At 41.3% G+C, this 17,439-nt stretch overlaps 1 protein-coding gene across 4 annotated transcripts in view; it reads right to left on the minus strand.

Annotated features, from left to right (window-relative positions):
* SLC8A3 (solute carrier family 8 member A3) overlaps positions 1 to 17,439 on the minus strand; it is a 482,177-nt gene that overhangs the window by 39,152 nt on the left and 425,586 nt on the right. For 2 of the 4 annotated variants that reach the window (XM_086937186.1, XM_086937184.1), the window contains exon 4: positions 3,511 to 3,528. The exons of the other annotated variants lie outside the window; for them this stretch is intronic. In XM_086937186.1, coding sequence (XP_086793312.1) covers positions 3,511 to 3,528 — 18 coding nt within the window. The remainder of the gene's footprint in view (positions 1 to 3,510; positions 3,529 to 17,439) is intronic. 4 annotated transcript variants of the gene reach the window in all.

The raw sequence follows: 17,439 nt of genomic DNA on the forward strand, positions 1-17,439 counted from the left end.
GAGCGAATACTTTCAACATGCTCATTAGCACCTTGTATTGTGTACTTCATTAGCACCTTTAATTACATAGCTTATTATCACCTTTAATTGCAGAGTTTATTATCACCTTTGCTTCATTAGTGATTCATTAGCGCTGTGTGGTGGTGGTGGGGATGCAACTTCTAATTTCACACTGGTGATGTTTTTCCAATTAAAGATGAAGTTAAGATCTAGTCCTATTGCACTCATATTTATGTACAGATTGAAAGGAGCATAATTATTTTTAAAACTTGCGTAGGTCCTCTTGGCCCTCACTAGTGAAAGTATGCTTTTTAATAGTACGGTCACAACTGCTATTCTTAGAGGATAGTTCCCAGAAGTCTTACATTTGGCCAAGGTCATAAAGCCTACTATTAAGGACATGTGGCTTGCCACCACATACTATTTTTCTTGGTCAAACAGCCACATAAAACGAACACTCCTGTAACTAGATGGATGAATGGATAGGGACACTTCTGTGTGTGGTCTACATAGTCGCCCAATCTCTGCGCACTGATTTTCACAACCTTCAGATAGTCGGATGACTATCTGAAGGTTGTGAAAATCAGTTGTATGTCTGAACATCATTGACAAAAATGCTGTCTGACGGAAACATTATTTCTAATATTTACGCCAATAGGGGATAGTTTTGTAATGTTTTTGTCAGGTGTTAATAAGAGATATTCTGATATTGAACCAGAGAACACAGGTTACTTGAGGTTACTGCATAAGGGGGCTCTTAGGATTTTCCAATATGAGACAACAGTTTCTGATTTGTATAGGACGGGAATGCTGCTTTTCCAATTTGGTGTATAACCTATATTTAGATTGGATCAGTGTGAGCGGATGTAGAGCTGGACGGAGCACTGTTTGTGGATGTTCTGAGGGAGGGGAGGTGGATGCCTACAGGCCTTCATGTTCCCTGCTCAGCGACACCACTGTTAGATTGAGGTGCACTTTGAGAGAAACGTTGGCAGCTTTACATTTGACTCTTCCATTATTTTCACCAGCAACCATTGCAGTTGGATAAGACCATCTGAGTCCTTAATTTGTCAGAGTCTAAAGATAGGTAGTCTGTTGGTACAATCTAGTGTGTTGGTTACTGTAGGTTGATGACTAATGACCTTTACTGTATGCAAACATGAAGAACTATTTTCTTTAACTGACCAAGGATATTCTTATCTACCTGTTGAGTGGAGGCATCAAGTACATGGCACAGTCTTAACTGACATTCATAGTATTAATCTTGGATACTGATGAAAAGTTGAAAGTAAAAAATAAATACTTTTTAGGGTATGTCCCAAAGTGATCTTGATAAAAAATGTAATTCCTTTCCATTGCCCTCTACACTGATTTTCACTTACTGACACAGATGAACACACACACTCAAATGGACATACAAACACACAATAGTCACATATTCTGTAAAGGACTAGGTAAAGCATGGTGTAGTATTTGCTTGTTTACTAATAGTCCAAAAGAATGTTGTGCGGAGGACATCCTGTGTCTTTGATGATCTGACTGAGAGTTGCACTCAAAGTCAGTTGAAACTGGACCCGGATTATCCGGTCTGTGTGGCTTGGATTCGTTTAACAAATGATTCATGTTACCACTTGAAGCAGTACACAGTGCTTTACATGTCTGGTGTAATCTATTCTAATAATTTTGATTTCACTGCACTACATGTATGTCTGATTTATTTGGATACCCAGAAACTATGGAATGGATCCGACTGTCCTAGATATAATTTGGATGTCCATGCAGTATATCATCAATTCATCGATATGCAACCTTAGTCTCCTTGCACGAGTAACTGAAAAGTGAGTAGAAAAGGAGAGTTTATATCAACAATTTCGCCACCATAACTACAGAGGAATGTTTTTCCTCCTGCAAAATGCCAAAATCACCATTGTCTCTAAAATCATTATCAGAAATCTTTTATCTCATCACAGAACACATACATAACTCATTCTTCTCATAGGAATATGTGTGTGTAGCATGTCCTGGAGGCTGTGTATTCTTGGAGTATATTTGAACTGCATTCAGGTTTCAGCACTGCATGAAGCCAGAACAGAGCAATGTGTTTAATGATTTTTTCAAGTGTCAATGACGGTGGATGAATATACATTCCATTCATATTAGACGAACCGGAGGACTTTGACAGAACTGATCCTAAGGCATGGTTGAAGAGTTGGAAGGTTCTAGAAATGATGGCCACAAGAGTATGTCTAATCAACAACTTCCCAATAACACAAGGGAATTGTGGGGGATGCAGGTGAAAAAGAACCTGATTCCAGAAGCTTATAATGACCTGAAGACAAAGCAGGTCTAAATTCATAACCATGGTATATCCCAAAGTGCCTGTCAACAGAGGGCAGAAGGTAAATGAAGGTAGAGGGAGACCATAGAGTAGAGACACTTAAGGACTAAGAACCAAACCTAGAAACCTTAGATAATTTAAGTAAATAAAAGTTGTTGTAGGGGAATTAATTTCTTCAAAACTCTGACTGTTTCTAGTGTTTGCACACAAGTCAGCCTGCAGTATACCATAGAGCTACAAAACACTGTTCCCACATTAACAGAAGAAAATAATTTCATGAGCTGTAATAATACACACAATTGCTACAGCACAGCTCTAATATGATATATCACTAGCAACAGAAATGCATTAGAGAATATTAATAACCTAGACGTTTCATCTGCATACTAAAACTAAAGTAGAACAGATGATATGGAGGGAGGAAAGTGAAAGATGCTCTTTCTACCTGTCAATTATCCAGACTAATGTTGCACAAATTGGCAAAATGTGCCATGTGTTCTAGTACAAAAGAAGGCATTACTTTGCAATATTTGGTTAGGTGAAACCCCATGAGTTAAATACATCATATAACACATATGGAACAGGTGACATAATCTTGCAGCATTCTAAAGTAAGAGCCCCAACATGTAACCTGGAAATTAGAGTGTTCACCAGAAATACTCTGTCATTGTGTTTTCTTTTTCACAAGACAATTCGTCCCTGGCTTATGGCCCTAGTGGATGATGCATTCATATGATCAGAGTTTGGGACTTACAAAAGTATGTCTTCAAGCTCCTTAAAGTCTTCAGGGTGAAACAATGTAAAAAAAAAGAAGAAATAAAAAGGCCACATATTTCTTGTAAAAAGCAAAAAAGATCCAAGTTTCTACAGCCTAATGGACTATGCCTACCATGAAAATGAGTAATTTAGAATTGCTCTGTCTCTTAACATTTTTCTTCAGCTAAATTATATTAACACATACAGTTCTTTCAACATTCCAAGGGCATGTAAAATGTTGTTGTTTACTATCATCCAGTGTGTTTTGTAAGCATTTTATAGCGGATGGTAAGGTCTTTGCGAGGATATGAGATGTGCAGTATTTTCAGACAATGTAGCACTTAGCAAGATACTCCAACTACCACAAGAATCCCAATGCCATTGAGTTCAACGTTTATCTAGAAAGTATGTCTTACCTTGTGTTAACAGGAGGGCTGTTATATAGGGAGAGAGTGAGAAGAAAGAAGAGAAGGGAGAGTTAAAGCTTCTACATAGAGGAGCTTCACAGCTTGCAAAATTGAATTAATAAGCAATCAATGCAATGTTAAGTCACACATGCTAAGTAAAAGCTTGACGATCTGCCAAGTATAAAATCTGAAATGAAGTAAAAGTGGAAAAAGAGTTCGCCTTGATCTTTGTAAGAATGCAAATCTATTAATGCCATTTCCCTAGTCCTTAGTATGCAACTTTAGTCTCTGGGATTACAGCAGGCATGTCACTTCCCTATACCCACTCTTACAGAAATAGACATACGTCTTTCCCGTAGCATTGGTGCTTTTCATTTACTTTTTACATTTTATTTGCTCAACCCTAACACCATCAATCATCACCCAATATATCAATTATTATGAAAAATTGAATGCATGATTTCAACATTACGCATTAAGTTTTATTGTAACACATGGCTGAATAATATATACGTTTGTCTCTGCAATGTTGACTAGATACAAATTTGGATTTTTCACAGATAAGACAGAAGATTTAAAGTTGAGGTTGTCAGCAAGCATACTGGGATATATATAAAAACGTGCCCGCAACTTGCAAGGACATTCCTATCTTCTATCATTCAATGATGCCTTTTGTCTAGCACTGTCTCAATACTTAATTTCAATTATGGTTTTTAGAACTGAACTTTATAATATCTGGACGAGATTGTTCTGTTGTTGCATTTATTTAAAGAATATAAATGAAAGGAGAAACTATACCTTTGCATGGAACACAAAATGGTATAAACTGATTGCAAACGTTTTTCAAGCCTATTAGGGAGTAGACCAATCCAGATACTGCATAGTTTTTTAAATTTTCAAATTTGAAAAATAATGTTCTTTGAGGTGAACTCTGTGCTTAGTTTCATATAAAACATGCAGCATTCATGGTGCGAAAATAGATTTGCTTTTACGTTTTTTCATGATGCTAAACTGTAGGTCAAATAGTAATATGCTATAAAATATTTGCAAAGGGTCACATCATGCTGAGCAAGCAATCTATATGAAGGAGTGGAAGTGAAAATCAAAATAGAGAATGCTGTTTAAACAGAATTGAGAATAATGTATTCTAAAAGAACTATCCGTTTTAAAAGCTTATTTATATTGTGGTCCAAATTTTCTAATGTATTTGAAGCATGTAAAATTTAACCGATTAGAAAAAGTGGCATCAAAAGGGAGGCAGTGACTTTGAAAACATGACGTTTAGTATGAACGAAATGTCATACCTACACATCACTGATAAACTCTCAAACCCAGAACATGGGTAATGTATTATTCCCAGATAATCACAGTAAGCGCATTTTCCCTAAATCTGTAACTACCAATAGAGAATTATTTGCTGAAAAAAGTATCCTTCCGTGCCACCTCCGGTAGAAATTATTTGTCAATATAAAATTTCTTTACAGTGGCTTTTGTAATGCTTTTAAAATCAGATCTTAAATCCCATTTTCTTGACAACGTTTGTGCTCCCTTTTTATCTCCTTTGATGTATCCTCTACGGTTGTGGTGTTCTTTATATTATGTTTCTTCTTATTTTTGTTGCAACTATTTGGATATTTATATCACAGAATCATCAAATTCTCAGTGCTCTCAATGAAGTGTTAAGTTTACAAACCTCTTGAACAATATAACAATGCTTATCACATAGGAAGAGTATATATTGAGTTGTTATTTTAATACAACTTGTCACACTCCACTGAAACTTTGCAGTATGTCTCTTTAGTTCACTATCCCAATTTAGTTGGAATCCTGTAAAATACTATATAGCTCCACGTTCTATCAGTATCTGCAATTTAAAAAAGTAAACTGATCTTGCACCAATTTTTAAATTAACTAAATCGATGATGCCATAATTGTGATGAATTCCATCTTTAGAATGCATTTTGAAGACAATGTGCGATTATTCTTATTCAATTTGCATTGCGAATGTGTGCTAATTGGTACTCCATTATTGCTTAAATACTCTAAATTAACGATTGCATTATGTATGGGAAAGGGGTTTAAGCAAACAATACAGAAGAGAGCTAGAAAAAACTATGTTTTACTGTTCAATAAAATAAGAAACAGAATATTCTGCCAGAGCACTAAGCAAACAAACACTGCAGACATCCACACACTCCTGAAAACAATTCAGTATTGCTCTAATTCCACTATAAATTGTTTTGCCCCAAAGATTACTACATATTATTTACTATCTATGGTTTCTAGTTTTATAGCCATTCAGTAGACAAGTCAATCACCAGATTGGTGAAACATGCCCGATAACTGGGGGCCTGTTTCCGATTTTGCAATTTGTGATTATTCTTTCTCCTAGTGTTAAGAACTGGCTATGCTGTTTGGCTGGATGAACACCATTAATGGTGCAAATAGTATTCATGGTTACAAATATAGCTCAACTCAAATAAATTGTGATTGCTGTTGGTACATGTAGAATGGGGATTTGCAATTTATTTCCATCTCAGTAATCTCTCGTCTCCTTCCAGCATCATGGTCATGATAATGGATTGGTGCGATGTGGGATGTTTTCTACAAAGACAGATGCCCATTGGTAATGAAGATCTCTTGACTTCCAGCCATTGTGGATTGGATACATGGTTGTGAGCTTCTTCATTCTTTATTCTGGTTCTCACGAAAGTATAAGGGACACATTGTGGCTTGGAAATCATGACTACTCTTGAGACTCATATCTATGTCTTGTTTGATTGCCTTTAGGACAATATTATATAACAGCATTACAGTGATAAGATTAGTTTGCTAGTCTGATTAAATGATGACTCACAGACAATTGCAATGCTATCAAGTTTTTAAAAGAAACTTTCATGCAACTTCCCAAATCTACATTTGATTGAATGTCAGTCCTTCATTAACACAAAATAATTTTCACTTCCAAATTGTTTCTTACTGACTACTTTACTGTTGTACTGAAAATTCAGTTAAATCATTTCTGAGAATATGAGGTGGTACGTTTTGTTCCTTAGATTTCTACAGACTATTTGAGATCTACAATTGATTCCTCACTTCGATCCTGAAAGCCAGAGTAACAAACAAGTAAAATTACTCCTACGAATGGGTCCAGATTTTCGACTTTTAGCAATTCACAAACATTCTCAGTAGTGTGCCTGGGTTGATGTGCTAGTTTCAGGTTCCCAGGCACAATATTGGTAATGTCATATGACACTTAACACACCGTTATTTCCACACTACTTAATTGTATACCTAGCACAATTCTGTAGTGGGGAGAGGCAGACTCATGTGTGCTTACATCTTTATTTCTCCATGGAGACAATAGGGGGTCATAAGGATGAAGGGCGGAATTAGTCCGCCCGCCATCCTATCGGTTTACAGGACTGCCCGCCATAAGGGCGGGGGTCCCGTCGGGGGTATTAGGATGCCCCCACCACAGTGGCAGGCGCATCCTGCATTCTTAACATTGTGGCGGGCGGTGCTCTCAGCACCACCCGCCACAATGCTAAAAATGCATGTAATGCATTTGCATACACAAAGCGGCAGGCACAACGTGGTGCCTGCCGCATTGTGTATGCAAACGCAGGGGGGTACCACAGGTACCCCCCATGTGCACCCCCCACCACGCCTTCACCATGGGGGCCCGCAGGGGGCCCACTGCCACAGCAGAAAGGCATCTCCCAAAGCTCATACTAATATGGATGGCAGTGTCTGATAGACACCGCCACCATATTAAACCTTTTCCGCCCCGGTCGCAAGGCGACCAGGGCGGAAAAGCGGCGGACGGTGTTTCCGCCGAGGTCCCCCGTCATAGTAATATGGCGGGGGAAATGGGTGGCGGGCGGGCAAGGATGTCTGGCGGACGCCACCGCCCATATGGCGGTGGCGATCCGCCAGATATCCTAATGGGCCCCAATATTTTTTGTTGAGTGGAGAAATCCCATTCTCTACACTTTGGGGGTGTTCCAGCCCGCTCCCACCATAGAACAGATTTGTCTACCGCAAACCTCTGAACACTTCCAAGTTTGCTCACAAGCTGGGGCATTTGTGGCGGTTCATATACTCACATAGCAAACCATGCCTTGATTCGCCCACTTTCCACCCCTCACTTGGGGTTTTTTAATGCATAATTATAAGCAACTGTGGTGTACAATTACACTGTAGTAAAATCATTTTCAGCTTGTAGGTATCCATTTGTGTATACATTGGAGGATGTTCTTCTAGAAGGACTGCCTTCCAGTAGTCCTTCTAAATTTGTTGCTTGTATCCCATTACCGTCTTAGGTTCCCTCTAGCACCAAACAACCCTACTCTTGACTGGAGCAATGAGGGTGTAGCATATATTTTCAACTAAACTTCACTCAAGGGGAAATATTACATTTCTGACATTTTTATGTTAGACACAGACACCACTAGTAACTTTTCACAAGTTGACAGAGTCTCCAACACTGAAAGGGAGATATCTCTATAGTAAAGTATAGGGTAATTTAAAAAAAGTTGAATAAAGGTTTGAAAAAATATATATTTTCATGTTAAATATTAATGAAATTATATATTTATTTTAAATGCAGAACAAACATTTTAAAATCTACAGCACTACAGCACTATTAACTTAATTTTGAATTAACAATGTAATTAATTTAAATATAATAAATTAAACTAAAATTATTTTCTTATGGATTTATTTAAAAAAAACACCTAAAGAAACATGTTTATATCCATTTATAAACTAGAATAAATTACTAAAAGCTATTTATGAAATGAATTTAAACTATTTAAAAAAAATGCAGTGTAAAGGCTATTCAAATTGTTTATAATAAAATAATACGTAAATGCAATTTTCAACATTGAATTACATTTGCATATATTTTTAAAAAGTCAAAATAATTTAGGATATCTAACATTACTTCATATGGGGTGTTATTTTAGATCCATGTCTCCATTATATTATATGCAGGGTTTTGTAGTAATAGTTTTATGAATATGTGTTGTACTGGATTTACTCCAGACCTGAGCTGGAGAAATTTACTATTATTTTGGAACCTTTTTGGCTGTAGTTTTAGAAGTGCAGTTTGTGAATCGGAATGAGCTAACTTTTTCATGTGTGGGTTCATGTCTCGCCCTAAAACCTTACTTAGCCCTTCCTAAACCCCTCCCACATTTACAACCAAAAACATGTAAATATATGTGTGGGGATCTCTCCAGTTGGGGCTGGATCCCCCACACAAACAATAGGTGAGGCGGAGACCTCCACATATAAGTTTTGAACAGCATCTTGTACGTGAGTAAAACTATGTAGTATTACTCAATATAATACAAAATACAATTTGTGGACAGACGCCTAAATCTTTATGATATGCCTCATTTTAAGTTCGAAACTCAAAATATGACGTATTCCTGTACAGGCAAATATCACTCTTTACTGTTTGTGGTAAATACACCACCCTATTCAGCATAGCTCAGAATCTGAATCTTAGTGTAATATTACAGTTTAAGACTCTAAACCTTCTTCTACTTCAGCCAACCCATTGGACTGCTCCTCAGCATCTGTGGACTCCTTTCCTCATCCATTCTTAGAAAGCTTTTCCCTACGTCCCAAAGTTCCACTTCCCTGCAAGCTCTGTTCTGAGTGCTTAAAGTGCTTCATTAATCAAAGTCCACTCTTCCTGTGCTAAGAGAATGCTGAAGAGATGTTGCAATCTATTTTTTAGGAATATTTGTTTCATTTGTTTTGGACAAGCAGTTTGTAGGGGCAATTAATCCCTGGAATGAATATTCAACAACATTATTTTCATAGACAATAAATGTTTCAGAGAAAGAATGGTACACTTATCTGCTTAATTTACAATGCTTGGGCCAAGACTGGCCTGTCATATGTTGACAAGCGACAATTTTCTGGGTGTTCATTTGCCTTGGTAATCCAAAATGGAAATTAACTGGCTGTACCTTTTCAATCGATGGTTAGTTGTGACCATAAATCCCATACATTCAGCGCTTGTCTATCATATGTGAACGTAGAATATAATTAGGTTTCCTTGCTCATTTTTGAAATTGCCAAAATGTGTCATTCTACTGTTGGCCTCGATAGTGCCATGGAGGTGATGCTGTAAGTAAAACTAGAATATGATAATGAACACACTCCACCTCTGTGGCACACCCTCTATTTTTAAAAATTATTTCATTATTAAATTGTTTCATTTATCTGTACTCGGTTCATGTCAATAATCAATCTGCAAGTATCACTGTTTAACAGGTTCAAAACCAATTTATTGGAATTATTTCAAACCCTATCGGGTATCTAAAAACAGTTGTTTACAAACATTGATGTGAAACCTTTTGGTGCGTCCATTGGCCATTGGCTGACCCTGGGGATTTAAATAAAGGCCCCTCTGGTGCAGAGTGAGTCCTTTATGACTTTTTAAGCTCACTTGCTCAGAAAGAGCTTCCCGAGCAGCCTTAGTTTTTTTTTACTGTAATGATGATCAGCGCGCAGGGTGCGCTGTCGTAATTACAGTGAAAGTGAAAGTACAATGAGCCGTTAACTCAGCCCCCTAAGCACTGATTCTAACTGAAGAGGTATCGTTGGAAAAGGGAGAATCTCTCCTTTCCAATGGTGCCTCTGCCCAGTGGATCCCTGCATAGGGATCGCTGTAGGAGGACGAGCCCCAAGCAGGCTCCCCCTTGCTGTTTTTTCTAACGCCGTCTTTCAGTCCCACTGTGGGGAGCAGATGGGGCAATTAGCCTCATCTGACCCCGGGGGAGGGGCGGTGGGGCAGAAATCCCACTAGACACCACTTTATTTTTACATTTGAGGGATTAGGTCTGCCCCACCACCATTAAAATGGAGAAACAGTCTTTCTGTACCCCTCACTCCGGGGGAGCAGACAGGGGCAATTGCCTCATATGTCCCCATTGGGGCAGGAAGCCCACTAGACACCAGGGTTTACTGTTGCTTTAGAATTTTAGAGTTGGGGACGGCCCAGCATAGGCATGTTCCCATCCCCATGAAAATGTTAAAATAGCCTTTCCGCCCCCCGCCCCCCCCTCCCTGGAGAGCATATTGGGGTAATACCACTGATCTGCCCCCCGGGAGGGCTGAGAGCCCAATAGAAGACAGGGATTCTTTTTTTAAATATGTCGTGGGGGCTGCCCACCATGGGCATGGCCATGCCCCCACCCCAACTAAATGGAGCTACATACCCCGATCTGCCCCTCGAGCAGGAGAAAGCCCACTAGATGCCTGCCAGGATTTGACTTTATTTTTGAGGTGGGGGCTGCCCCATGGGCATGGCTATGCCCTCACCCCAAGTAAACAGTCTTGCTCCACCCCCCCCAGGCTAGTTTCCTCTGCTGGAAAGCCCACTGTATGGTAGCAATATATATTTTTAATAAAATAATGGGTTGTGCCTTTTGCAGCCTTCATCATGCCTGACCCTGACCCCTAAAACCTCAACAGTCTTTCTGTTCTCCTGCGGACTAAAGCATCTCATCCCAATGGCAAGCAGGATGGCATTTGATTCTTTTGAGTGTTGTTTTACAAATGGACCAGGAGAGTTTGGCCAACTCCATGTATCATCCCACTTGCAATGGTGAATGGCCGCACTTTTTTGGCTTGGGCAAGCTGCCACCTGTAAAAACCTGCCAGACCCATGCAGTTTTGAAAGTTAGACATCTGAGGAGTCTAGGATGGTGTGCATTGCACGCATCCCACACATTTACTTACCTACAATGCCCTGTAAACCTCAAACATTGATTAAATAAACACATTAACCTCACATTTCAGTGAGGAAAACTTGTGGAATCTGCGGGGAGCCCCACATTTCCTATCAAACAGCATTCCCCCAAGCCTTTGTGGGTGGGCCAAGAGACCTTGATACAAAAGGCCCTAAAGTGCAAAATGAAGAGATCAGCAAATAGGGGTAGCTGCTAGATTTGGGATTATGCCCGGCCGCCACCCATGAAAACCTACCAACCCCAGATATTTTTTTTAAAGTAAACAACCAGGGGATTCCAGGGTAGTGTATGAGTCCCATTAGGTTTTCATACCCACAATGCCCTGCAAACCTCACACTTTAGCTGAACTCACAAATTTTCTCTACATTCCTGTGATGGAAACTTTCGGAAAGTGAAGAAATCCACAGAACTCCTGCCACCAAGCATTGCCCCACTTGTGCCGATAAAAACATTGTGCCACAGGGAGTTTATAGGCCCAGCAGTTAAGGGGTTTAGGAACTTGGGGCCAGAGGTAATATTTACATTTCAGATAGTGGTGGCAATCTGTGAACAGTAACAATTAAAAAAGAAAAATCTAATTGAGCTGAAATCCGACCTACCTTAAGCTTTGAAAAAACACGAGAGAAAGAACCCTAACAACTGCAGGACAAAATCACATATTCCTATTCTAATAATTGCCCACCGATGTTGGCCACCACAAATCACTTTGTTAAGTTCATAGTTCACTACGGTTAGGTGCCACAGGTACACAACCAGTCTCTGATGTATATTACACTGCTAAGAAATCATTTTCAATTAACACATAACTTGATGTTTTTCTTTGCAACCAGAAACCCAGTGTATACACAAGAGATATAAAAATACATAACGTTGCATGTAGAGAAAACCAAGTCCATATCTAAATATGTAAACAAGTGATATCAATAGGTATACAGTTGCATAGTTAATCGTAGCAAGATGTTCATATCACTTCAGGCCAGTGCATCCAGGACAATAGTAAAGTGGAAGCACTCTTCCACTTCCAACTATATGATGCTGCATGCATCGTCATTTGTGTATCAAACAGCCAAATGTAAATGTTGGGGCTTTGCAACTATGTGCTGTAGAAGACTTATTTCTCAATCAATCAGTGTTTTTTAAAGCACTCTACTCACCCGTGAGGGTCTCAAGGTGCTGGAGGGGTGGTGCGCACAGCTCCGTTGGTCATTTAAAGAGCCATGTCTTGAGGTCCTTTCTGAATTGGTGTAGCGTCATGCTTGATGAGAGCTTCCATTTTCTCAGAGTTGAGCTTCAGGCAGATGTTGCTCATCCAGGTTGCAAATACTTTTATCCTTTCTTGGAAATAGCACCCGGTGATGTTGGGTTCCTTGGTGAGGGAGAGGATGAGCTGGGTGTCATTGGCATATGAGACTATAAGTTTGTGTTTTCTAATGATGGATAGATGAGGGGCCATGTAGATATTGAAGAGCGTGGGGCTGATTGGGAATCCTTGGGGTACTCCACATCTGATCTTTGTAGGTTCGGAGAGGAAGGACCAGAGTCTTATTATTTGTGTTCTGCAGGAAAGGAAAGATCAAATCCAGTCTAAGGCTGTTCCCTTGATTGGCGGCTAGTGTGCGGTGGGGGATGGTGTTGAAGGCTGCTGAAAGGTCCAGGAGGATGAGGGCTGCTGTGTGGCCTTGGTCGAGGAGGGCGTGGATGTTGTAAGTGGCAGCTCTGAGGGCGGCCTCTGTGCTGTGACTGCTGCAGAATCCGGATTGAGAGGTGTCTAGGATGTTGTTGGTTTTTACGAAGTGTGCTAGTTGGGTGTTGTCGGCTTTCTCGATGACTTTGGTGGCGAAATGGAGTTGTGGGTTGGGCCTGAAGTTCTTGAGATCTGTCGGGTCGGCGAAGGCCTTGACTTTGGTGCATTTTCAGTCGTCAGGGAATGTAACAGTCTCGAGGGAGCAGTTTATAGTTCGACGTAGTTCGGGTGCGATGGTGGTGGCAACCCCGTGGAAGATGTGTGGTAGGCAGGGGTCAGTAGGTGCTCCAGAGTGGATGCTTTTCATGGTCTTAGCAGTGTCTTCTGTGGTTCGAGGGGTCTAGGAGAGGAGGGTCTGTTGGATGGCGTCACTGGGGGGTACAGGGTATGGCGTGGGCTTGGTCGTCGAACTTGTTGTAGAGCGTCTTGATCTTGCAGTGGAAGAAGGAGCTGAGTTTGTTGCAGAGGTCTTGGGAGGGCAGGACGTCAGTAGTTTCGCTGTTGGGTCTGGTGAATTGCTGTATGATGGCAAAGAGTTCCTTGGAGTTGTGGGAGTTGGAGAGTATTCTGCCTTTTGTTCTCTTTGTTGATTTGATGAGTTGGTGGTGTGCTGTGGGGCGGCCTTGTAGGTGAAGAGTGCTTCTGGGGTTTTGCTGTTTCCCCACGTTTTCTCTAAGTGTCAGCAAGAGCGCTTGGTTTCTGGGAACTCCGTGGTGAACCAGGTTGCTTTCGAGTTGTGTTGTCGGGTGGTGTTCTGGAGGGGGGAGAGAGTGTTGGTGCAGTTGCCGATCCAGTGGTGGAGGTTGCTTGCTGCTGTGTTGGCATCTGTCGTAGTAGGGGAAGGGGTGCAGCTAAGGGTGGAGGTGAGGCGTTCTTTGTAGACTTTGTTCTAGTTTCTGCATGGGAGGCGTGGCGTGTGCTTGGGTGCAGTCGTTTTCGAGAAGGAGAAATGGATTCAGTGGTAGTCTGTCCAGAGCGGTTCTGTGGTGTGGCTGAGGCGAATGTTGATTCCTCCGGCAAAGAAGGGGTCGAGTGTGTGTCCTTCTGTGTGTGTGGGAGTGGAGATAAGTTGCTTCAATCCTATGTTGATGAGGTTCTCCAGGAGGGCAGTGGTGTTGGGATTGCTGAGGTTGTCTAGGTGGAAGTTTAGGTCTCGAGCAGTATGTAGTCCAAGGAGGTGAGGGTGTGGGGAGTGATGTATCTGCGATTATGTTGGTGAAAGGAGAGCGTAGGAGGGGCACTGGAGCTGAGTGTTCCGCGGAGAGCAGTTCTAGGGTTGGGCTGGATCTTGAAGTGGATGTGTTCCATGAAGGACAAGGCGTCATCCAGGTTTGGTTGTTAGACGGAGGGATCTTTTGTGGATGATGGCGAGGCCTCCTGGGAGGTTGGGGTGGTCTTTTCTCAGGATCTGAGGAACTGGCATTGGTCCAGGTCTCAATGAGGAAGGCGATGTTGGGCGGGTGAGTGTTGAGAAGGTCCCATATTTCTACGGTGTGCCTTTGCAGGGAGCGTACGTTGAGGAGGATGCAGCCCAGGTGCTTGAGTGCAGTGGCGTCCGGTAGTTTGGGAATGGCTGTCTGGGTCCGGAGGTGGATGAGGGTGCGGCGGCAGTGTCAGCAGGAGATTAGGCCATGGGTGTTCCTTGGTGTCGATATTTGGAATTTGTTGCTGGAAGGGTTGAGAGTGAGGATAGTGCTGGGGTCGTAGTTGCATGGGATTGCGGGACCAGGGTCCCTGGCGCTGGTCGCGTCACAGACAGGCTTGCTTTTGGCGTGTCGAAGAGGTGCGCCCACTTCACCGCGGCCACCATTAAGTAGGGGTCGGGGGAGGGTGAGCATCTGAGGCGGGAGGTGGGAGTGGGAGGGAAAAGAGAAAAAATCCATGGGGAAAAAAGGCATAAGAGAAAAGACAAAAACCGGAAAGGCTGACACCCACAGAGCGGACCAGCAAAAGAGCACGCATTTCCACTGGACCACCAGGGATGAGGCCCAGCCAGGAGCCTGCGGGTGGAGGAGGGCCTTGAACACCTACCTGGGTCAGCAGAAGGCACTAGGGGCAGTGTCTTAACGGTGGAGCTGCGTGAGGGGAGAGCAGTTACTCTGACCAGGAGGTCAGAGGTCTGGAACACCAAATCTGATTTTACTGCAGGAATTCTGAATCTGATTTACTGGGTAGAAATATCAGAAGGTAAAGTTGAGAGCCTGGTCTGGGAAGAGGCTGCAGGTACAAGCGCAGCCTTGTCCTGGCCCACAACTGACCCACTCCTACTTCACTAGCGGAGCATGGAAGCAGTGCTTAATTTCATCCTATGGTTACCAGTGCTCAGCACCAGCACTCAATCGTATGACAGACGGCCACATGGTGCCACTGTTGGTCTAACTTTGAGATGAGCACAACAACAGTGTGTTTATTAATTCAATATACATTAGAAGTGACTTTCAAAAGCAATTGTGTAGTTTTTAGTGGCCTAACAGTCTGAATTGTCACACTTGTAAGAGTGTAATGGTTAGGAGTTGTGTTTATACTGTCACTGGCAACGCGGGCAGGGGCAATGGGTGGTACTAGCTGCAGAAGTCACCTGACAAGGTTCCTTGCACTTATATTTGTTACAAAACAAGCAGTGCATGGAAGGCTCATCCCTGCTTTTTATCAGCCTCCCCTGCTTCAGACCCTCTCCCCACACCTCACTCCTGACCCATTACGAATCCCTTGGTCCCTTTGACCACGTTCTTGAAGATGCAAGAGTGCACAGGCCTGGAGGGCTTGAACAGCAGTTCTGAGGTCGCTTTCAGGAAGAAAGTGTTCCAATGTCTTTGGAAGCGTGTTGTAGTACTAAGTCTTCTTTGTGGTTTTTTGGGAGTGTGATCTGTGAGGGTGAGATTGCACTCCAGGATGATCCAAGTGACTTGGCATTCAGTGATCGTTGGGGTTCAAAGCTGTCTAGGTTCATGCTATAGTCACATCTATTTTTCAAGAAATAATCATTCCCCCACCGTCCCAAATATTTAAACGTCTATGCTTAAATAGTATGAAACAAGGCAGACAAATAAAGGAGCTAAATACGTCGACTCACATTCACATGAAGAGAAAAAATATTCAATTTTTAGGAATGATTGCATGACAGTATGACACTGCTTGAAGCAGGTGGTCAATGGGGTTGGAAAAGGGCCTGCTATTCAGCCTTGAATAAGACTACACATAGTTTTAAATCAGTGTTATTAGTTTAATTAAATAGACCTTAGTGCAATAGTGACAGGCATATAATACAGGTCATAAATGATGTGCACTACATATACAATAATTTCCTTCTAAAAGGAGATGTACACAGATAACTATATATAAAGATTATAAAGGAGAGATAACTATAATTAATAGATTAGAAGAGGACTCCACATGCAAAGTTTTTAGACCCATAAAACTGGATCCACATATTAGTCACCATTCCAAGCAAAATAGCTTGTAATTACACTGTGAAGAGGTGTGCAATTACCAGCCTGAATCTGTAATTCCACATCAAGTGCACCTCTGGATGATGTGATTTAGAATCAAGCCCTATGGGTTCAGAAGAGGAGGTGTATTTTTTTTTTAACCATGCCCTTCAATGGTTTTCTTCCCTTAGAGTAAATTTGAAAACGAAATGCAGGACTCTCGTCCCTAGTAGGGTGTTCAATTTATAAAAACGTACCACACTGCACTAAATGGGTCTACCCTCTTCAGCAGTGCCTTCTTTTGGAGCTCAATTCAAAATGCAAAATGACAGGAGAGCTGGCAGCTTTTATTCTAAGATGACTTTTTTTGACCCAGGCACTGGCAGATAGGTTAGCGGATGCAACTTTTAAATCAAAACTCCATTATGAATTCAAAAGAAATGCTAGTCACGCAATTTCTGCTTTTGATCCATCTCAGCAGATTTTAACGAAAGGGAAAAAAACTCTTTAAATTAGGATCTGGAACTAGCACTGAAATATTGTAGTATCCTCGATGATTTGTCTCATGATAAGAGTCAATCTCCGAGATAAGATACCACAGTTATAAAACAAAATGCATATACTTAAGGACATGAAGAGGTACCATTGTGAAGCCACCTGGCTCGGTTGCAAAACATTTCAAGAGCTAAACATCCATGTAATTTCTGTAACTGCTCTGTCCCAAATGCAAACTGCTTTAGTATGTCCCAAAAGAAAATCAGATGGAAAGTTCAAATGTAGTTCAGAAATATTAAGTGAAAGTTTTCATGAGCCTTTTTTTAATCCAAACCTAAGTAAATAAAAGTGAATCTGAATCTACAGGATATTTGAATGCCAGTCTTTTTGATTCTGATACCTAAATTGGCCCTTGAATAGCTGTGATCAACATGGAATTCCTTAGGTAAACCCAAGAATATTTCTTCGTAATTTTGGAAAAATGTTCCCTAACCAC

The sequence above is a fragment of the Lissotriton vulgaris genome, chromosome 9, assembly GCF_964263255.1.
Source record: "Lissotriton vulgaris chromosome 9, aLisVul1.2, whole genome shotgun sequence".
NCBI lineage: Eukaryota > Metazoa > Chordata > Amphibia > Caudata > Salamandridae > Lissotriton > Lissotriton vulgaris.